Consider the following 23730-nt stretch of genomic DNA (forward strand, 5'->3'; position numbering starts at 1 on the left):
GTGTTATACTATACAAACTGGAAACAAAAGCCAAAACAGTCCAAAAAGGTCATAATTTAGCATGTTGAAAAAATGGCCAAAAGCGCATACTATAGTATGGCGAAAAATGTCAAATTTTGACCTGTCCCAAAAATGGCTGAAAATGACATATTATAGCTTATAGAGATGTGTCAATGTATACAAAGTGGAAACAAAAGCCAAAACAGTCCAAAAAGGTCATAATTTAGCATGTTGAAATAAAGGGGCAAAGATCACATACTATACTATGGTGAAAAAAAAAGTCAAATTTTGACCCGTCCCAAAAATGGCTGAAAATGACATATTATATCTTGTAGAGACGTGTTATAGTATACAAACTGGAAACAAAAGCCAAAAAAGTCCAAAAAGGTCATAATTTAGCAGGTTGAAAAAATTGGCCAAAAATCACATACTATACTATGGCGGAAAATGTCAAATTTTGACCCCTCCCAAAAATGGCTGAAAATGACATATTATACCTTATAGAGACGTGTCAACGTATACAAAGTGGAAACAAAGGCCAAAAAGGGCCAAAAACCTCATAATGTAGCATGTTGAAAAAATGGCCAAAAATCACATACTATACTATGGCAAAAAATGTCAATTTGACCCATCCCAAAAATGACTGAAAATCACATATTATAATTTGTAGAGACGTGTTACACAATACAAAGTGGAAACAAAAGCCAAAAAAGTCCAAAAAGTTCATAATTTAGCATTTTGGGAAAAAAATGGTCAAAAATCGCGTACTATACTAAGGCGAAAAATGTCAAATTTTGACCCGTCCCAAAAATGGCTGAAAATGACATATTATAGCTTGTAGAGACACATGAACATATACACACTGGAAACAAAAGCCAAAAAGGTCCAAAAAGGTCAGAAGTCAGTATGTTGAAAAAATGGCAAAAAATCGCATACTATAGTATGGCGAAAAATATCAAATTTTGACCCGTCGCAAAAATGGCTGAAAATGAAATATTATAGCTTGTAGAGACGCTTCAATGGAAACAAATGGAAACAAAAGCCAAAAAAGTCCAAAAAGGTCCGAATTTAGCATGTTGAAAAAATGGCAAAAAATCGTATACTATAGTATGGTGAAAAATATCAAATTTTCACCCCTCCCAAAAATGGCTGAAAATGACATATTATAACTTGTAAGGATGTGTCATAGTATACAAAGTGGAAACAAATGCCAAAAAGGGCCAAAAACCTCATGATTTAGCATGTTGAAAAAAATGGCCAAAAATCACATACTGTACTATGGCAAAAAAGGTCAAATTTTGACCTGTCCCAAAAATGGCTGAAAATGACATATTATAACTTGTAAGGATGTGTCATAGTATACAAAGTGGAAACAAATGCCAAAAAGGGCCAAAAACCTCATGATTTAGCATGTTGAAAAAAATGGCCAAAAATCACATACTGTACTATGGCAAAAAATGTCAAATTTTGACCTGTCCCAAAAATGGCTCAAAATGACATATTATAGCTTGTAGAGACGTGTCAACGTATACAGAGTGGAAACAAAAGCCAAAAAAGTCCAAAAAGGTCATAATTTAGCACATTGAAAAAATGGCCAAAAATCGTATACTATACTAAGGCGAAACTATGGTGAAGAGCTGGACGAAGTGGCCGGGGAGAGAGAAGTCTGGGCTTCCCTGCTTAGGCTGCTGCCCCTACGACCCGACCCCGGATAAGCATAAGAAAACGGATGGATGGATGGATGGATGGATGGACTATGGCAAAAAATGTCAAATTTTGACCCCTTCCAAAAATGACTGAAAATGACATATTATAGCTTGTAGAGACATGTTATAGTATACAAAGTGGAAACAAATGCCAAAAAAGTCCAAAAAGGTCACAATTTAGCATGTTGAAAAAATGGCCAAAAATCGCATACTGTGAAAAAGGCCTGGACCCTCACTTTCTCACTCTCTCTCTCGAGAGAGAGAGACCTCGACCAATCAGTGATGAGACTTGGCGCATCTCCTCTCTTACTCATCATCTGCACTCCAGCAGAGCCAGAGGAGGACCGCAACAGCCGTTAATGGACTTTTACGTCTTGATGTTCCCATTTTGGACTTTTTGCAGTTGTGTGTTTAACCCAAAATGTATCTTAAGACTGTTCTATCGCTATGGTGAATCTACTTGCCTTGCTATTAAGTTTGTGAGTAGCATGCTGTGTGCAACGTTTCGGTGTATGTTGACAACGTGATAATGAGGAAGAGAGACTTGTTATCCAGCTCTGTGTTAACAATACGGTTCTGTGTTTCGTTTCTGTTTATTCCTGACATCATGTGGTTAGATTGACAGAAGTTGTGCATGAAGTCAGTTGTAAAGCCATATTTGTATGCTTCCTTAGGTTTAAAGCCCTAATTACTGGCGTCCATGCATAAGCAGTTTTGAGACAGACAGGCACCGCTGGCAACACGCAGCCACACGTGACATATTAAAGGTTCATATCACTGTTCACACTGTAGTGGCATTGTGGTAGCTAAATCTTATTTCTATTACAGCTATATGCCTATCTTGGATATGTGTGTATACAGAGTAAATGTCAATGCTGTGTACATTGACATACCGTGGCTTGTGTAAGTATTATGCTGTAATTATTGTGCTGACACGTTTTAATGTACATTCTTTATTGTTTTCTCATATTTCAGAACCACACATAAACGTCAATAAAAATCTGCCTGGACTGCAGAGACATCTGGTTAAGTTCTTATTGGACACCCTGCAGCGGGCCAATTACGCTTCAACCAGTCAGAATAGTTTTTACACATACTATAATATGGGGAAAAATGTCGAATTTTGATCCCTCCTAAAAATGGCTGAAAATGATATATAACTTGTAGAGATGTGTCATAGTATACAAAGTGGAAACAAAGGCCAAAAAAAGGCCAAAAACCTCATGATTTAGCATGTTGAAAAAAATTGCCAAAAATCACATACTATACAATGGCGAAAAATGTCAAATTTTGACCTGTCTCAAAAATGGCTGAAAATGACATATTATAGCTTGTAAGGACGTGTCACAGTATACAAAGTGGAAAAAAATGCCAAAAAAGTCCAAAAAGGTCATAAGTTAGCATGTTGAAAAAATGGCCAAAAGCGCAGTACTATAGTATGGCGAAAAATGTCAAATTTTGACCTGTCCCAAAAATGGCTGAAAATGACATATTATAACTTGTAGAGATGTGTCATAGTATACAAAATAGAAACAAAGGCCAAAAAAGTAAAAAAAAAAAAACCTAATAATTTAGCATGTTGAAAAAATGGGCAAAAATCGCATACTATACTATGGTGAAAAATGTCAAATTTTGACCCATCTCAAAAATGGCTGAAAATGACACATTATAGCTTGTAGAGACGTGTTATACTATACAAAGTGGAAACAAAAGCCAAAAAAGTCCAAAAAGGTCATAATTTAGCATGTTGAAAAAAAGGGCAAAAATTGCATACTATACTATGGCAAAAAATGTCAAATTCTGACCCCTCCCAAAAATGGCTGAAAATTACATATTATAGCTTGTAGAGACGCATCAATGTATACAAAGTGGAAACAAAGGCCAAAAAGGGCCAAAAACCTCATAATTTAGCATGTTGAAAGAAATGGCCAAAAATCACATACTATACTATGGCGGAAAATGTCAAATTTTGACCCCTCCCAAAAATGGCTGAAAATGACATATTATAGCTTATAGAGATGTGTCAACGTATACAAAGTGAAAACAAAAGCCAAAAAAGTCCAAAAAGGTCATAAGTTAGCATGTTGAAAAAATGGCCAAAAGCGCAGTACTATAGTATGGCGAAAAATGTCAAATTTTGACCTGTCCCAAAAATGGCTGAAAATGACATATTATAACTTGTAGAGATGTGTCATAGTATACAAAATAGAAACAAAGGCCAAAAAAGTAAAAAAAAAAACCTAATAATTTAGCATGTTGAAAAAATGGGCAAAAATCGCATACTATACTATGGTGAAAAATGTCAAATTTTGACCCATCTCAAAAATGGCTGAAAATGACACATTATAGCTTGTAGAGACGTGTTATACTATACAAAGTGGAAACAAAAGCCAAAAAAGTCCAAAAAGGTCATAATTTAGGGTGCTGAAAAAAAAGGGCAAAATCGCATACTATACTATGGCAAAAAATGTCAAATTCTGACCCCTCCCAAAAATGGCTGAAAATTACATATTATAGCTTGTAGAGACGCATCAATGTATACAAAGTGGAAACAAAGGCCAAAAAGGGCCAAAAACCTCATAATTTAGCATGTTGAAAGAAATGGCCAAAAATCACATACTATACTATGGCGGAAAATGTCAAATTTTGACCCCTCCCAAAAATGGCTGAAAATGACATATTATAGCTTATAGAGATGTGTCAACGTATACAAAGTGGAAACAAAAGCCAAAAAAGTACAAAAAGGTCATAATTTAGGGTGTTGAAAAAATGGCCAAAAATCGCATACTATACTATGGCAAAAATGGCAAATTTTGACCCGGCCCAAAAATGGCTCAAAATGACATATTATAGCTTGTAAGTACGTGTCATAGTATACAAACTGGAAACAAATGCCAAAAAAGTCCAAAAAGGTCATAATTTAGCATGTTGAAAAAAAGGGCAAAAATTGCATACTATACTATGGCAAAAAATGTCAAATTCTGACCCCTCCCAAAAATGGCTGAAAATTACATATTATAGCTTATAGAGATGTGTCAACGTATACAAAGTGAAAACAAAAGCCAAAAAAGTACAAAAAGGTCATAATTTAGGGTGTTGAAAAAATGGCCAAAAATCGCATACTATACTATGGCAAAAACATCAAATTTTGACCCGTCCCAAAAATGGCTGAAAATGACATATTATAGCTTGTAAGGATGTGTCATCGTATACAAAGTGGAAACAAAAGCTAAAAAAGGTGATAATATAGCATGATCAAAAAATGGCAAAAAATCGCATACTATACTATGCCAAAAAATGTCAAATTTTGACCGGTCCCAAAAATGGCTGAAAATGACATATTATAGCTTGTAGAGACGTGTCAACGTATACAAAGTGAAAACTAAAGCCAAAAAAGTCCAAAAAGGTCATAATTTAGCATGTTGAAATAAAGGGGCAAAGATCACATACTATACTATGGTGAAAAAAAAAAGTCAAATTTTGACCTGTGTCAAAAATGGCTGAAAATGACATATTATAGCTTGTAAGGACGTGTCATAGTATACAAAGTGGAAAAAAATGCCAAAAAAGTCCAAAAAGGTCCGAATCTAGCATGTTGAAAAAATGGGCAAAAATCGCAAATGTCAAATTTTGACCCCTCCCAAAAATGGCTGAAAATGATATATTATAGCTTGTAGAGACGCGTCAATGTATACAACGTGGAAACAAAGGCCAAAAAGGGCCAAAAACCTCATAATTTAGCATGTTGAAAGAAATGGCCAAAAATCACATACTATACTATGGCGGAAAATGTCAAATTTTGACCCCTCCCAAAAATGGCTGAAAATGACATATTATAGCTTACAGAGACGCGTCAACGTATACAAAGTGGAAACAAAAGCCAAAAAAGTCCAAAAAGGTCATAATTTAGGGTGTTGAAAAAATGGCCAAAAATCGCATACTATACTATGGCAAAAATGTCAAATTTTGACCCGGCCCAAAAATGGCTGAAAATGACATGTAATAGCTTATAAACACGTGTTATACTATACAAAGTGGAAACAAATGCCAAAAAAGGCCAAAGACTTCATAATTTAGCATGTCAAAAAATGACAGAAAATGTCATAGTATAGTATGTCAAAAAATGTCAAAATTTGACATGTCATAAAAATGGCTGAAAATGACATGTTATAGCTTGTTGAGACGTGTCATAGTATAGAAAGTGTACAAACAAAAGCCAAAATAGGCCAAAAACGTCATAATTTAGAATGTTAAAAAAATGAACGAAAATGCCATAGTATAGTATGTCGAAAAACATCAAATTTTGCCATGTTTTGCCAATTTTGCCATGTCAGAAAAATGGGTAAAAACAACATTTTATAACTTGTAGAGACGCGTCATACCATAGAAAGTGGGTAAAAAGGCCAAAAACGTGAGAATTTAGCATGTCGAAAAATTTGCCGAAAAGGTCATAGTATAGTATGTCAAAAAACATCAGATTTTGACGTCATAAAAATGGCTGGAAACATATGAAAGCTTGTAGAGATGCATCAATATAAACAAGGTGGAAAAAAAGGCCACAAAAGGCCAAAAACGTCATAATTTAGCATGTCAAAAAAATGCACGAAGATGTCATAGTATAGCAAGTTCAAAAAACGTAAAATTTTAACATGTCATAAAAATGGTTGAAAATGACATAATACACCTTGTAGAGATGCGTCATAGCACACAAAGTGGAAAAAAAAGGCCAAAAAAGGCCAAAAACGTTATAATTTAGCATTTCAAAAAAATGAACGAAAATGCCGAAAAACATCAAATTTTGATATGTCATGACATTGGCTAAAAACGACATATTATGGCTTGTTGAGACGCGTAATAGTATAGAAAGTGGGGAAAAAGGCCAAAAACATCGTAATTTAGCATGTCAAAAAAATGAACACAGATGCCATAGTACAGTATATAAAAAACATCAATTTTTGACGTCCTAAAAATGCCTGAAAACGCCATAGCTTGTAGAGACGCGTCATCATAAACAAAGTGTACAAAAAGGCCACAAAAGGTCAAAAACGTCATAATTCAGCATCTCAAAAAAATTACAGAAAATGCAATCGTATAGTATGTCGAAAAACATCAAATTTTGATGTCATGAGGATGGCTGAAAACAACATATTATAGCCTAGAGACGCATAATAGTATGCAAAGGGAAAACAAAGGCCAAAAAAGGCCCAAAACGTCATAATTAAAACGAAAATGCATGTATGTCATGTATGTATGTCGAAAAATGTCAAATTTTGACATGTCATAATAATGGCTGAAAACGACATATTATGGCTTGTAGAGACGTGTCATAATGTACAAAGTGGAAAAAAGGACACAAAAGGCCAAAAACTTCATCATTTAGCAAGTAAGAAAATGACCGAAAATGCCATAGTATAGTATGTTGAAAAATGTCAAATTTTGACGTCATAAAAATGGCTGAAAACACCATATTATAGCTTGTAGGGACGCATCATAGTATACAAAGTGGAAACAAAGGCCAAAAACGTCATAATTTAGCATGTCAAAAAAAAGGAACAAAAATGCCATAGTATAGTATGACAAAAAACTGACATGTCATAAAAATGGCTGAAAACGACATATTATAGATGGTAGAGACGCGTCATAGTATATACAAAGTGGAAAAAAAGGCCCAAAACATCATAATTTAGCATGACGAAAAAATTACCAAAAATGCTATAGTACAGTATGTCGAAAAACGTCAAATTTTGACATGTCATAAAAATGGCTGAAAATGACATATTATAGCTTGTAGAGACGCATCATAGTGTACAAAGTGGGTAAAAAGGCCAAAAACGTCCAAAAACGTCATAACTTAACATGTTGAAGAAATGGCAGAAAACACCATAGTATAGTATGTGAAAAAAGGGAAGTTTGACATGTCAAAAAAATGACATATTACAGTTATACTTAGACGTTTTTTAATGATTTTGGACCACATATTATTCTATGGCCTTGGGACAATTTTTTTCTTAACAATCAGATGGCGAGCCAGAACATTTTAAGAAACTGATAAAAAAAATAAAATAAAATAAAGCAACTGAAATTTGCGACAGACCGCCTTATAGGCTACGCATGTGTGGGATATGAAGAGAATGGATAATAATAACTCAAGAAATAACAGAGGACATGGATAGACCCATTATGAAATTAAATCATGAATTTCATATATATAATTGAGTCATGAAATGGTCTTAATGAGCTTAGTTTTATTTCTCCGTTTCATATTGTGAATAATAAATATGTAGTCCATCATTTTAATTTTGAAAATAGCCTAACTTATTCTAATAACGATTTGATTCAATTCTACTCCTAGCTAGTGTAATCCATGTAGTTTGTATTTTAACAGTAATGGGTTATTCATCAGATAGTTGCCTCACTGTGTCATTTACGTCAGATTTTGCTTTTTTTGCGCTGATGTTGGTGTCCATGTTTTTCAGAAAATTTAACTAAATTTCCTTTGCGGTTCCTTTAGCAGTTTTTCACAATTTTGGACAACATACTAAATCATTACGTCCTTTCACGATTTTGGACGACATTAAATACTAAGACTATTTTGTGTTGATTGTGGACGACATACTATAACTACGGCATTTTTCCACGATTTTGGACAACATACTATACTATGAAGTTGAAGTTTTTCATGGTTTCTGATGAAAAACTATATTACTGTGTTTTTCATGATTTTGGAGGACATAGTATCGTATGACGTTTTTTAATGGTGTGGACAACATACAACACTATGACTTTTCATGATTTTGAACAACACACTATACTATGACATTTTTCCATGATTTTGGGGACATACAATACTAGGAAGTTTTTTCATGGTTTTGGATGACATATGATGTTGTCATGATGATTTTGGTCAACATATTGTCATATGACATTTTTGTGGTTAATCTGAGTGACATACTATACTATAACATTTATCCATGAGTTTTGACCACTTACTATACAATGGCCTTTTCTTCATTTTTGACAACATGCTTTACTGTGACTTTATTTAATGATTTTTGATCACTGTTAAAACACTCAGTCACCAACAGTTTGCTCACCTGGGCGCCCTCCTGACTCTCCCTGGCTCCAACATTTAGCACATTCAGAGAGTTTGCCCTCTTCATCCTGAAAAAAGGACACAATACCATAAAGAACTCCCAATCTTCATAAACTGTTATTATACCACTAAACACAAAAAATGTCCTCAGTTCAGTTTGACTGATTTCTTAGGAAAAAAAGGTTATTCAGGAAAATGCACTGCTGCCAGAATCAACTACTGTTAAATTCACAATGGCAAAGAATGCTTGGACTAAACTTTGCAAATTATTAAAGATTTCACAATATAGGCAAGTATATTCTTCACCTTGGAATAACCCAGCAGTAAAAGTGGGAAAAGTGATTTGTTGGCACTCCTGGTTGTGTAGTGGTATAAGAAATATAGCTGATCTTGCTGACGATAAAATACTTAGATCTTTTGAAGAACTCAGTGCACAGTTCAACCTAATCGATAAATCAGATTTCTGGAGATATTTACACATAAGGAGTATTTTAGGGAATGTAATTAACCAGTTGCCTGGGGAGGATAATATGTTAAAGCAATACTTTAAACTGCCTAAAATTAATCACAAGGCCTCCACCTTTTATAAGATAATTGCTAACTCAATATATGGAAACTGCGAGAACCTCAGACTTATCTGGCAGAGGGATTTAAATTTCAGCAATGATAAAGATTCTTGGGCAAGGATCATCTCCAGTGCAGGCTGGTTTACAAGAGAAGTGCAAGGGAACATTTTTACACTACAAGATACTTCATTGATATTATATTACACCTGTTTGTCTTCATAAAGTGGGTTTATTAGAAAATAATCAATACTAGAAATGTAAAAGACAGGAAGGCACCTTTATCCATGCAGTGTGGGCCTGCCCTTTAGTTCTGCCCTTCTGGAGAGAGATAATCAAAACAATACGAGAGTGGCTAGGTACACCTGTTCCTGAAGTGGTTCAACTTTGCCTTTTGGGAGACAGGTCATAACCTAACATATCAAATCCAGCATTTGCTCTAGCCCTCACAGGTTTTATTACAGCTGCTAAGGTAATCCTCTGCTACTGGAAAAGTCAAGCCAGACCTGAATATAGAGACTAGGTTCAGTTAATGACAGAGAATGCACCATTTGAGTTAATGATAACCAACCTGCATAATTGTAGAGGATCACATGTGCTTGCCTGGAATCAGTTTTAGTCTTTTATAAAAGGATTAAACACGTCATAGAAGCCACATACTGTGCTATGCTGATCTTATGTGCTTTCTGCATGTACATCTCATGTCAATCTTGTATTGCGCATATTTCTTTCTCAATGAATTACAACTGTAACACGTAGATGAGGGGAGTGGGCTTTTGTTTCTTTTACTCTGGCTCTGCCAGAGATGATGCTGTGCTTTTGTTTGGTCTGTGCTGTTTCTGTTTTTTTTTTTGTTTGTTTGTTTTCCTCTTGTCAATTTGTGTTGATGTTGTTTAAATGAAAAACTAAAACTAAAAAACTCGTCACAGTGGAAGATTAACACCTTTGTTACAGAATATTACCCAGCATTCCTTGGGGTCGCTTCCTCCAATCCAACCCCTCTCAGCTTACGGACCAGTTTCTCGCTGCTTCTGCGTATCGACTCTCTCAGTTTGGTGAAGGAACCACTGCGCTTTAGGTTACTGAGTCCATCCTGTCCTGAAGTGCCGTCCTCAGCTCCTGACCAGCTGGGGCGACCATCGCCTGCACGACGGACGGAGAGGCAGAATGACAAACAGTAATAGAGCAATGTATGAACATGCAGTTTTTGAAAACAAGCTCTCTGTGTTGGTGTTCTTTTCACCTAATCATGCATTTATCATTATGCATACAGACAAGAATTCGTGTGCATTTTATACATTATCCTCCAGTTCATCTATGTCCATTTTGTGTTTATTTCTTTGCACTATTTTTAGAGTTTACACCTTACAAAACACTTGACCATGCATTTTTATCATTGGTCCTTAGCTCTTTTTATATATATTTACAAATTATTATATAAAAAACCTTTCTTTCCCATAATTGTGTACATAATAGCCCTGCCATTGCTTTACTATTATTATTACCATTATTTGCTGTGCTGTCCTTGTCGCTAGGTGTTATATGTATTTATGTTTAAGTACATTTAAAGCGATGCAAAAAAAAAAATGAGTACATTTGTTTGTAAAGGCGATTCTGATTTCAAAAGTGCATATTGTAACTGCTGATGTAGAACTTCTGCATGAACAAATTTATTACATCCCAATGCTGCAAAACAGTCTAGAGTACAGACCTGGATCAACAGGATAACTGGGGAAGAACACAGGTATTGTTCTTGGATCGTGAGCTTAAAACTTATACAAATATTTCCTTCAGTATTCTTGTGCAATTTAACATTAGAATTTTACTTTCTGCCTGTTACTGATGAAAATTTAGTTTTGTACCTTCTACAGATCCAAACTCCTTTTCATGCGCTCTGGTCAGGATCTCTTTGTAAAGAGCCTCAGCTTGTCTGTATTTCCCCTGCTTAAGGTAGCATGATGCCTGAGAAAAGAACAAAGAACCAGGACAAGTGGATGAAAGAGAGAGGTTGAGTGAGAATAAAAAGACAAAATATTATACATATTGTATTTTACATATTGGAAAATATGATGTAGTTCCAATAGCAGAGTTTCAGACTTTTTAATTTGTCATCACCTTGACAGCCTTGACAATAATGTATTGAAATTTGAAACCCGTTGTAATTTGAAATAAACTCAGTGGGCATAACAAGAACAAAGGGGGGAATCACAGTGAAATGTAAAAAAAAAAACACAGAATGTCACATTTTCTTGTACATCAAGGTTTTCCTCTCACCAGGTTGTTCTTGGTCTTGGCCACGTTGGCGTCATCTGGTCCCAGTTTGCTCTGGTAAATGTGCAGAGCGCGTTCGTAGTACTGCTCCACCTCCTGGTACTTCCCCTGATTCTGACACAGCAGAGCCAGGTTGTTCAGCTGCTTGGCCACATCTGGGTGGTCTGTACCGAGAACCTGAGGGGGTGGTCATACACAAAGAACACTGTGAGAGGACAGAACAAATATTTTTTTCTATAATAATGACTGTGTAATAAATGATAAATGCATCCTGGAAGAAGTATTCAGACTCTTACTGAAGTAACGATAGTGATACAACACTGTGAAAAACTACTCATGGTATTGGTTGTATGTCATGTAAAAAATTCATAGTATGGTAAGTCGTGAAAAGTAAAAGTATAGTATCCAGTCAGAGTCAGAGTATACTATGCAATGAGGACTGTAATATTAGTTTACCACAAAAAACATTAAAGTATTGGACGTAATAAAAACTTTAAATTATAGTATAGCAAAAATCATGAAAAAAGTCATTGTATAGTATGTCGTCAAAATCATGAAAAAAAGTCATAATATAAAATGTCGTAAAAAATCAAGGAAAAAAGACATAGTACTGTAAGTCTTCAAAATTCCAAAACAAAGTGAAGGTAAACTATGTTGTCAAAAATCATGAAAAAAAATTATAGTATAGTATGTCATCAAAAATCATGAAAAAAGTAGTCATCAAAGATCACATAAAAAGTCAAAGTATAGTATGTTATCAAAAGTCACATAGGAACAAAATAGTATAGTATGTCCCCAAAAAACATGAAAAAATGTCACAGTATAGTATGCCATCAAAAATCACCTTTAAACTTCATATTATATGTTGTCAACAATCATGAACAAAGTTCTAGTAGTTTGTTGTCAAAACAAATAAAAGTCACAGAAAAAGTACAGAATGTCATCAGAAATTAATATACATTATATAAATATACATTATAGTATGTCGTCAAAATATCATAGTATGTCATAAAAAAAGCCAAAGTATAATATGTTGCCAAAAATCATGAAAAAACACTATAGTATGGTAAAAACTTCAAGGTATGATATGAAAAAAAAGTCACAGGGCAAAAATCACATCAGAAATCACAGGATGTTGTCAAAATTCACAAAAAAGTCGTAGTATAGTATGTTGTCAAAACTTCTGAACAATGTCATATAAGTATTAGTATTGTATGTCTTAAAAAATCATTTGAAAAAAGTCATAGTATCGTACATAAAAATGTCATATGGTTTGTCGTCAGAAATCATGGTAAAAAATCATAGTAAAGAATTTTGTCAAAAATCACACTAAGAAGTGATAGTCAGTCATCAAAACCAGTCATAGTGTAGTGTGTCATAAAAAATGTAAGAGTATAGTAGGACAGAAAAAATGTCACCGTATGGTATGTCAAATAGTTAGTATCGCATAAAAGAAAAGAAATTGCATAAACTCTGAGGATCCTCATAAGTGTAGTTATACAAATGTGTGCCCTCTTACTTTCTCTCTTATTTCCAAAGCTCTTTTACACAGCGGCTCAGCTTCTTTGTATTTTCCTCTTTTCCCATAAAGCACTGCCAGGTTGTTGAGTGTTGCTGCGACCTGCACAAAAACACACAATGTTCATTTCATACCAACTCAGGAAGTGTGACATTAAACAACCTTAAAAACAAACAATATTTCTGGATATCATTTTAATATTTAGTATGTACTTTTTTTGCACATTAAAAACAAAACAGCAAAACATCAACAAAATAGAAGCAGATTGTGCAGGTGAGATACAGAAATCCCTTCAGGCTTATAAGAGAATCTCACCTTAAAATATATTACAAAAGCAAATAAAGAATCCTACAAGATTAAGAAATCAGATCAAGCAGGCATAGGATCAATTAAGTACAATAACAATGTCTACATTATATAGCAGAGAACATAAAATAAATGGGAAATAAAATAAATAAATAAATAAAAACACAAGAATAAAATAAAATAAATGTACTGAGTGTGTATGAACCTAAGTTCGTTTGTCTACATGTGTCAGTGTATATGTTTATGCATGAGCGTGAATGAGAGTGTGTGCAGGCAAAATGCAAAAGCACATTTATGATAAGTCAACATTTAACAAAAGAGAGAGGGACAGGAAGCCAAAAGAAGTCACATGTGAACAGTTAAGAATGTTAAGTCAAAGTCTGGTTCATCAGACAGGTCCTGAGCCTTTATATGTAATTGAAGAAGTAGACTGAAGTGCAATTTGGATATAACTATTCCAGAGTTGTGCCCCCTTATATCTTCCCTTATAGAAAATTGACAGAGACCAGTGTGAAACATTGAACATTTACAAAAGAGCTCCAGGCATCCGGCGACAAACAAGGACAGAAGCTCAGACAACAGTTACAATACAGCCTGCCTACAAGATGTTCCCAGGAGACTAAACACTGGTGCAAAAAAATGATTTCAGTTCACTTATACATAGCGATAAAATGAAATGGTTAGCGAAAATCAACTGAGAGCAATAAAACATGTCATTCAATTGTTCCTTTCAAAGGTGTGTCAGGCTGCAGTTGGTTTATTGAAGGAGGCTAACTTACAGCTGGATGGTCCACTCCAAGAGTTTTCTCTCTGATCGCCAGCGCGTCGTTCAGTAGGTTGGCTGCTTCTTTGTATTTATTCTGGTCTCTGTAGAGAAAAACATGATGTCGCATTTTGTCACCACAAAATAAGCTGACACGTGAATACACATATTTCAGCAAAATAATATTATGCAATACATTATCCAGCGCTGTGAACAGAAAATGGAGACATTTTTAGAGCTCCTAACAACCTGAACCTCCAGTAAACAAAGTTGTAAGAAATAATCTACCGTAAGAAATAATCTGCTGTAATAATGCTGCCCTCAACACCACAAATATCTATATATCTATCTCTCTCTCTCTCTGTCTCTCAAATTCAAATTCAAATCTGCTTTATTGGCATGAATGTTTTTGTATCATTGTTGCCAAAGCAAAATAACAGATTATTAAATGAAGAAATACATTACAGAGATACATTTAAGACATATTATATACATGCTGTTTTAGTTACACAGAAACATTTAGCGTCAAGCTTGTTTCTCTTACTCAGACTTTTCTCCCCACATATATAGGGTCGTTTTTGAAAATTTGGGAAATGGATAAACCCAGGATATAAGTCATTTAATTTTTGAAAGAAATTTTCCTTTTTGTTGTGTTGTTGTCATGGTAACTATTCTCACCTGTACACCAGCGCCAGTATATTCAGCATGGTGGCTACGTCTGGGTGGGTGTGGCCTGAGGACTTCTCCAGGTCTTCTAAAGCCTGTTGAGCAATTAAAATAAAGCATTTTAAGGCAACTGTAAAGAATGATTTACATTTACCAGTAGAGAAGCAGGGAAAACTTGATTTTGGGCCTCAGATTATTATGGGAACAAAACAGAAACAGTTACAAGACAGTGCACAGTGGGACCAGTTGGAAGAGACGGCCCCTCTCACCTGTTTGCAGAGCGGCACAGCGACCTCGTATCGACCTTGAGATGCGTACTGGATGACCAGGTTGTGCAGTGTTCGAAGGCGCGCGGGAATCTCGTAGCCGCCTTGCTGGGCTGCAGCTGCTGCACTGCTGTGGTGAGGCTGGGACACTGATTGGCAATAAACAGACAAATACACAAGAAATGAAAAGAGGATTTTTTTTTAATACAAGCTTCGACTTGATGTAAGCAGCAGTTCAACAAGTAACATTTTCACGAGTAACATTTAATTCATGAAAGAACTATTGTATTATTTCTGGGTATCACTCTGGGCATTTAGCTTGGAATTTGTCATTTTTATTATTTCCCACCTGATGATGTAAGTTTTACCATACTTGGCATTTGGACAAAACACATGCTATTTCCACTCGATGCACTGTCACAATCAAAGGTGCTGCAAATCATTGACATATTCCAGGCTGTGATAATCGAAAAAAATCTACTTTGCATGTAATATAGTGAAAATATATATATATATATATTTATTTATTTTTTTAATTTATTTTTAAATCTAAAAACATAGTGGCATCATGACAAAAACCTGGTAATTGAAGGGATTAATTAGAACTGATGTTGGTTAACAAAGCAGCTCAATGAAAGTAGAAAATCCTATAATGGTATAATATTTTTAAAGCTTGATTTTGAAAAGTGCATTTTGTGTGCAGAGCGATATGAGTGTGTTTAATATTAAAGCGGGTTAAACAACAAATGTAATTATATGAATGAATCATATTAAAATCATGTGATACTCTGAAGAGAACCCCAGTGTGCAAACTCATTATCACTGCATGTGATGTAGATGCTAAAATTTTACACACAGCGTGAAATGTCTTTGCTGTGTGTTGAGAGAGTGAGAGAGTTGTTACTCAATATAAGCAGCAGCAACACAGTTACACTCTGAGTTTATTGAGGGAGAACTCAGTAGCACACCTCTATTTGTCATGTCAAGGAAATTATGTTAAATTGTTTTTTGTCTTGTGTCTATGTTGTCTTGTGATTTCCTGTTTTATTTTGAAATCCTAACTCTCCTCTCGTTTCAGGTCACCTACTTCCTCCCTTTGTGTGTTTTCCCGCCAGTGTGATTGTCGACCCCACCCTGATTGTCTCCACCTGTTTCCCCTTACCTTGTGTATATATAGTCCGCGTCTCCGTTTGTCTTGTCTCGTCTGCCAGTGAACGAGCGCCTTATTAATGTCCAAGTCAAGTTTTTGTTGCTCCTCGCTCAGTTGCTTTGTTCAGGTTTGAAACCTATTTTCCTTTGATACTTTGTAAACTCGAGTTTTTTCTTCCACCTCATTTGAGTGATTTTTTTGTTGATACTTTGTTTCCTCTTTTGAGAGATTTTTTTTTGTTACTTTTCCTCTTTGGAGTGATTTTGAGTTTTTGCTTCTGCCTTTGTAAAGACTTTACTGCTGCCTTTAAAAATAAAGTGTTTTTTGACTTTTGATACCTGGTGTCGTGCATTTGGGTTCAATTCCAGTTCAGTCTTGTCACTATTAAGTAATTTATTTACACATAAACATCATGCGTGAGAGACATTTTCCTAGCACTATTTCTACCCATGCAGTACATTGGAGTTTTATTCTCTGAGCTTTTGAGACTTACACCATCCTAATAAAAAACAAGGTGACTGGAAGTTGATGCTTACCCGTTAACATTCAACCTAACTTTTAGCCCAATGGGACATTTATACTGTGAATGACTGAAGGCAAGCAGTATACTTCTGTTAGAAACATTAAAGTCTTACTCTGTGATTGTTCCTCGTCCTCGGCGGGGAAGAGGTCATCCAGAGACTCCTTGGTGGAAGATGTGTCTTTGTCATCCTGAAGTGATAAATAAATACACTCAGCAAAGATGGAACTGCAGATAAGTTTTCTCATCATATTTTCAATTTTACTCAATGTGTACAGTATATAATGAGGGAGACAACTCTGATTTGAAACTAACAGATTAATACTTTTATACTAACAAATAATCAAACTGTGCGAAACGTTTAAGTCAGGGTACCCCCCAGGGTTCTCAAAATTGAACTTTTTTAAAGACATTTTTAATACAGCCTAGAATGAAATTTAAAATGGCAACTTCAAGGCCATACTGGTTAACGTCCAAAGGATATAATGATAAATCAGAATCTATTTTAAGACCTAGAAGTAATTATTTCCTGAAACTCAACTGCAATAAATCAGAAAAGTTCATAACTGGCCCCAAATCCCTCCTCCCAGGACTTCTCTCTTAGCATCTACGGCCACACAGTCACACCCACCCCTCTAGTTTACATCATCCTGGATCCCACTCTCCTTCAAATCTCACATCAAAAACATCACCAAAACGTCCTTCTTTCACCTCCGTAACATTGCATGTCTTTTACCCACCCTCTCCTCCTCCGCTGCAGGAACTCTTGTTCACGCCTCCATAACCACTAGACTGGACTATTGCAATAGCATCCTTTCTGGCCTCCTCTCCACTGACCTCCAAAAACTACAGTATGTTCAGATCTCAGCTGCCCGCTTGCTCACACGCTCCTGCTCCAGAGAACACATCACACCCATCCTTCTAGCTGGCTCCCCATACAGCACCCAATTCGCTTCACCTTCTACTACACCACTCCACCACACGCCACCTCAGATCATCTGACGCCCACCTTCAGACCCCCATCACCAGGACTAAGCACCGTACCTTGGGGGACAGAGCCTTTGCCATTGCAGCCCCAACCCTCTGGAACTCCCTCAAAACATCCGCAACTCAGACTCACTCCACTTATTTAAAAATAAATGTAAAAATCAAAAAGCCTATAATACCTGTCTCCCACTGCCTCCGCAAAATCTGAACTGCCATAACCTCCTTGCTTTTGTACTCTGTTCTTGTATGTGTATCTGTTCTTTTCATGTATTTTATATTCTGTATTTTGCATCTGTATTTGTTTTAATTTTTGCATTTCATGTAAAGCATCTTGAGTACCTAGAAAGCGCTATATAAGTCCTGTCTATTACTATTAATTTAATAAAACATGTTGTCAGTACTTACATTCATATGTGATTTATGTAGCTTTGTGGGATGTGTGTCTGTACTCTAACAATATTAAAAGGTATTTATTTGTTGCAATAAGTGTCCAAACTCTTCTTAATAGCCTCACATTGTGCCTTTTGGTCACAACAAAAAACAAAGCTCAGTAAGTGGATACACATATAACAGAAATATATATAACACCCAATGGCTTTGCAAAGTGTGTGACTGTAGCCTACTCTTATAAAATGGAGTGAAAAAACTGTGTGTTTGTCACGTGTAAAAATCCCAACTCTTGTCAATGGCCTAACATCGCGCCTTTTGATCACAAAAGCTCCAATTAAACTGAAGCTGACTCAATAATAAGTAAGACATTACCTGAGGTAGATTGGGATCAGAAATGCAGCAATACACTGCACTTTCTGTGAAGTGTTTCAGTGAGTGTCCTGGATACAAGCTTTATGGAGCTTTTTTGAAAATGTTTCCGTTGGGCAACAAAACCACCATCAGACCAAAATATACCTACATACTGTTGCATGTGTTAACCAAATATAGTTTGCATCCATGTTTGTCCAGATTCATATGTAGCCGGGACAGCTGAAAATGCTTCAAATATGGATTTTGTTGGAAAGAAGCTAAATATCCTAAAACATGGGTGCTTCGCAGAGATCTTCCCTCTGGCAGCACAGAAGAACCAGCACAGTTTAGCATCACCAATTCAGATTCTGACAAAATATATCCCTCTCTGTTCCTGAGTTATGACGCTGAATAGAGGCCAGAAAAGTGTTTTTGCATTATGCAACATTATGATGACACAGTAGAGCTCAGACTTAAAAGACGAAGAAGACGAAGACAAAGAAGAGGAAGAAGAAGATGAAGTTGTGAGTATGTTTATGTGAAGGTAATCGTTGTCACAATGAATGACAATTGTCACAACAATCAGAAAATAACATTTCATTTTATCTTTAAAGAGGTGGATTTTTGGATATATAATTTCAGCACATCATTACATCTATTCAACATTTGTGTGAAATTCATAATTAGCCTATGAGTGCTTCAGTTATGGTCAAAAACACGTTTTATGAGGTCACAGTGACCACCACCAAATTCTAGTCTCTTTTTTTGACATTTGTGTCAGATTTGAGGAAATTCCCTTTTTGAGATGTTGCATTCACATGAATGATGGCTGTCGCTGAACCGGAGGCATTAAAACTCACAGGCCTTAAACCTCTTGCAGATTTAAAACCTAAAAACTTTTTCGGGTTTGAGTCAGATCAGGTTTGTATTTCCAGCCTGATTTCCCTGAATACACACACAGAACATCCCGATACAAGCCATGCTTCAAGGGGTTAAAGAAAGAGCAGACTTCTACGCATTTGATCCTGTGATACTTTAATATATAGTTGGGGGGTGACGTAAGGATAGCAAACTCTTCCTGAACCAACACACACAGACACACACACACACACACACACACAAACACACACAGACAGACACAGACACACAGACACACACACACAGACACAGACACAAAGACACAGAGTTTGTCGTCTCCTCACCAGCTGTGGCTCCTCCATGTCGTATTTGCGTATGGACGACATGAACTGCAGGTGTCTGTTCTGCTCCTCCAGTGTGACCACCTCCTGCTCCCTGTCCTGCAGTCGCTGCTGAGCGCCTGCCAGCTCGTCCCTCAACCACTGATTCTCCTGACAGAGACGACGCACCTGAGGAGGAGCACAGGTTGAAAGAGAAGGTAGAGATGACAAGGAAGGGGGAGGTGAAAGAATGTAGGAAAGAGAAAGAGAGAAATAGGGTAAAAGTAAAGGAAAGATGATGTAGAAAGTGTGTAGAGAGGGAATGGACAGGTGGAGAGAAGAAAAGACAGAAAGGGAGAAGGAAGAGAGGAATGAGTAGTTGGAGATGTGGAAAGAGGCAGAGTAAAAGAGGACAGAGGCGTGAAAGGGGGTTATGAGTAGAAGAGAAAACATAAAAAAGGATTTAACAGTCAGTTTGCTGAGTCATGTTTAATTTCATACAGCACTTTCATAGAGTTAAAAAAAAAACAGTGTCAGAAAACCTCCCATCTGTTCATCATCTCTTCTCTCCTTCTTCTCTTTAAAACAAACAAAAAAAACTTCCTGTGAAAACTCACCTGAGCACGCAGCTTCTGTTTCTCTGCCTCCAGTGAACCCAGATGAGCCGACAATGCCATCATCACCTTGAGGGACGACAAGCATGACGTACAAATCAGAGACACCTCAGACATCAAACTAACATGAAAAGCGATTTAAGGCATATTTTCCAACTTAAAATATTATTTTATTTACCTTAGGGCAGAACTATTATAGACTTATTAACATGTGTAAGTATATTTGCACTTTTGCACGTGTCTGTATGTGTGTGTGTGTGTGTGCGTGTGTGTGTGTGTGTGTGTGTGTGTGTGTGCGTGTGTGTGTGTGTGTGTGTATGTGTATGCATGCATTAAGGGTCGATCAATATTGGTTTTTCAGAGCCGATACTGATTTTAGTACTTAATGAGACCAATACCGGATATTTGGAACCGATATACATTTACAAAGAAAAAGGAACATACTGTATTTCTGTCAAAATTTAGAATTTGGCATATAACAAACTCCAACACAAAACTTTGTTTAAATGCCTTTAGCAAATGTTTAATCAAAACTGAAACTTTCAACATCAAATACAGCAAGTTCCCAGCACCTTTTTTTTATTAAGTTCAGTGAAAATTTTTATAAAAAATGAATGAATACATTTAGTTCCCTGAGATTAGAAGTAAATGTTCCTCCCGTGCTGACTTTCTTTGCAAGTATTGCAGACTGCCTTTCCTGGCAATTTTTCATTAATTAAATTTTAATGGCAATCATTAAAATAAAACGCAGATATAGTTAATGGCCAAACAGCCGAATATCGGTCTCAATAATTGGCCAAGCCGACAATCTGTCGACCCCTAAATTGCATATGTGCATGCAGCTTTATAAATGTATTTTTGTGCAGATTTTGCTTTTATTAAAAAGGATCTTCCCCTAGCTTTATGATTTGTTTTGAATTCATTTTGAGCATGTTTTTTGTCCAGTGGACTCATATGAATATCTAATACTGTAGAGACATGGCTGATTGCGTTAGAAACTAAAAGTTGCTACAATGTGCTGCAGTGTTATAGCGGCTTAATCACAGAAAATATGTCATGACGGCTTTGCCTCTATTCTCCTCGTACCTGTGCCTCGCTCAGGCCCAGCTCTATGCTCTCCAGTGATTGGCGGATGATGTCGCTCTTCTCCTGCTCCACGCTGCCACTCTCTGGCGCCGGCCGTCTCTCCATTGCCTCATGCAGGTTCTCCAGCAGACTGCGGTTCTCTCCTCTCAGCGCCTCCAGCCCAGCGATCACCTGCTGCGTGTTGCTCAGAATCTCCTCTGCCGACAACATGGCTCCAACTCCGAGGTTGCTCCTCTCACAACAACTGACCTGGGAACAGCACAAAGTAGCAGCAGTATTAGTTTTTGTGTTAAAGGTGCTGTAGTAGTAGACAACCCTGTCTTCCAAAATTTGAGGAATGTTTTTGTTTTTCTGTAGCACAACTTTGCATACAAACAAACTTTAAATCATATCTGCAAATATTTCTTTATTGCAGTATTTAAAAGTCAGTATCTCAATCTTTCAGTGTCAGCTTGGCTTAAACTCAGCTGATGAATGCAGTCTCACTCCAGTGGTCCTGAGTTGGGGCTGGGCAATTATTCATTCATCATTCATTCATTATCCGTAACCGCTTATCCTGTTAAGGGTTGCAGGGCTGGAGCCGATCCCAGCTGACACCGGGCGAGAGGCGGGGGACACTATGAACACACTGCCAGACTATCACAGGGCTGACACACACAGACAGACAACCAATCACGCTCACATTCACACCTGTGGACAACTTAGAGTCACCAGTTGACCTGCACATCTTTGGACTGTGGGAGGAACTCCATGAAAAACCTTGCTGACACGGGGAGAACATGCAAACTGTACACAGAGGGCCCCCAGCCAGCCAGTGCGTTCAAGCCTGGGACCCTCTTGGTGTGAGGCAACAGTGCTAACCACTGCACCACCACGCTGGAAAATTACTGAATTTATTAATTAATCAAATTTTATTTCCAATTACAAATCTGTCTTCCAACGATTATGAAAACAAGGTGATTGAGATAAAATGGTTACTGTGCCACATTCTGTTTCACAATGATGCTCTTGTTTTGTCTTGTGTAAAAATCCAGTGAAGCCTTTTCCTTTACTTTAAAATCCACTGATAAAAATCAATTAATGCATGATGTTTCCAAATTCAATAAGTAATCATGTTACATTATAGTGATGTCAATACTGACCATGATTCTGATTTTTGCCATACAGGAGCTGCCCTATCCCGAGTCATTTGATAAAAGCAAAAGCCAACATTTAAGACATAATTAAGTATAAACAGTGGAAGATATTTGGATGTTGAGTGGGCCAAGAGACATAAGAAACTGAATGAGTGGGTTAACTGCAGGATGAATCTGATTTTTTTTTTTTTTTTACCTCTTATTTGTATTTATTTATTTATTATTATTGTTTGTACAGCCCTTTGAGGCTTGCTATGTGATAGGGCTATAATGAGTTTTAACTTAACCACCCTGTAAAGCACTTTGGCTTGCCTCTGGGAAGGGATATTCAAACTGCTTTGCTTTGGGGCCACTTTTAAAAAATTACAAGAGGCCAGGACCCAGTCGCAATAGCCCCATACATGTTTCTAGGATTTTAAGACGTTTCTAGAAATTTATGGAGATTTAAGGATTTTTGCATGTTTCTATGATTAGAGATTTCTTGGATTTTAGGAAATTTCTCAGATTTGAGGACATTTATAGGATTTTAGGACATTTCTATTTTAAAACATTAGGAGCTTGGCTGGGATCTCTGTTGTGGGTTTGGGGGATTCTCCAATGGCACTTTTTTTATGATAAACAAGCTCTATTTTGATGCTGACACCCTATGTATACTAAAAATGTAAAAACATTTCTCAGTTTATTTTTATTGTGAATTAGAAAATGATTGTCACCTGGCACCCCATCGTGGGCCACGTTTGGCCATAAGTTGAGTATCACTGCCTTCCAGGATGAAATCTGCTATTTGCCTTGCCCTTTTCTAGCCTGTAGACTGATTTATTATTGACTCATTAAAGTCACTTCAGTCATTAGATAGAGTTCACTATATATATATCATTGTACAAAAACGTTCAAACATGTTTTTTACCCAAATACTGTTTCCATCCAAGGACTAAAATTCAATACTTTTACTTCTAATATTCAGTACTGAGAAGCTGCAGAAAATAAAACGATCACAGTTAAAATACAAGCTGTCAGCAACTTTACAGTCAAACACATGATGGTTTTCAGTTCCCCCTTCTCTGAGAGAAGTGAGCATATGTTATAAATTGCGGTTTACTAAACCAGATTATTCTATTGGCTTGGTTCTATTCTGTCACAAACGACCTCAATCTTGTCCAAATAT

The 23730-nt window shown here is 36.4% G+C and overlaps 1 protein-coding gene across 1 annotated transcript in view; it reads right to left on the reverse strand.

Annotated features, from left to right (window-relative positions):
* The window catches only part of klc3 (kinesin light chain 3), a 47788-nt gene that overhangs the window by 23320 nt on the left and 738 nt on the right, over positions 1-23730 (reverse strand). Inside the window, exons 2-13 of the mRNA XM_042486945.2 lie at positions 21430-21678; positions 20347-20412; positions 19754-19918; positions 16939-17014; positions 15157-15302; positions 14900-14982; positions 14238-14325; positions 13153-13254; positions 11637-11810; positions 11225-11324; positions 10325-10505; positions 8801-8867 (exon numbers count right to left, since the gene is read on the reverse strand). Of these exons, the coding sequence (XP_042342879.2) occupies positions 8801-8867; positions 10325-10505; positions 11225-11324; positions 11637-11810; positions 13153-13254; positions 14238-14325; positions 14900-14982; positions 15157-15302; positions 16939-17014; positions 19754-19918; positions 20347-20412; positions 21430-21639 (1458 nt within the window). The 5' untranslated portion in view covers positions 21640-21678. The remainder of the gene's footprint in view (positions 1-8800; positions 8868-10324; positions 10506-11224; positions 11325-11636; positions 11811-13152; positions 13255-14237; positions 14326-14899; positions 14983-15156; positions 15303-16938; positions 17015-19753; positions 19919-20346; positions 20413-21429; positions 21679-23730) is intronic.

This window comes from Plectropomus leopardus, chromosome 6 (genome assembly GCF_026936395.1).
Source record: "Plectropomus leopardus strain MGB_pleo_1.0 chromosome 6, ASM2693639v1, whole genome shotgun sequence".
In the NCBI taxonomy this organism is placed as follows: domain Eukaryota; kingdom Metazoa; phylum Chordata; class Actinopteri; order Perciformes; family Serranidae; genus Plectropomus; species Plectropomus leopardus.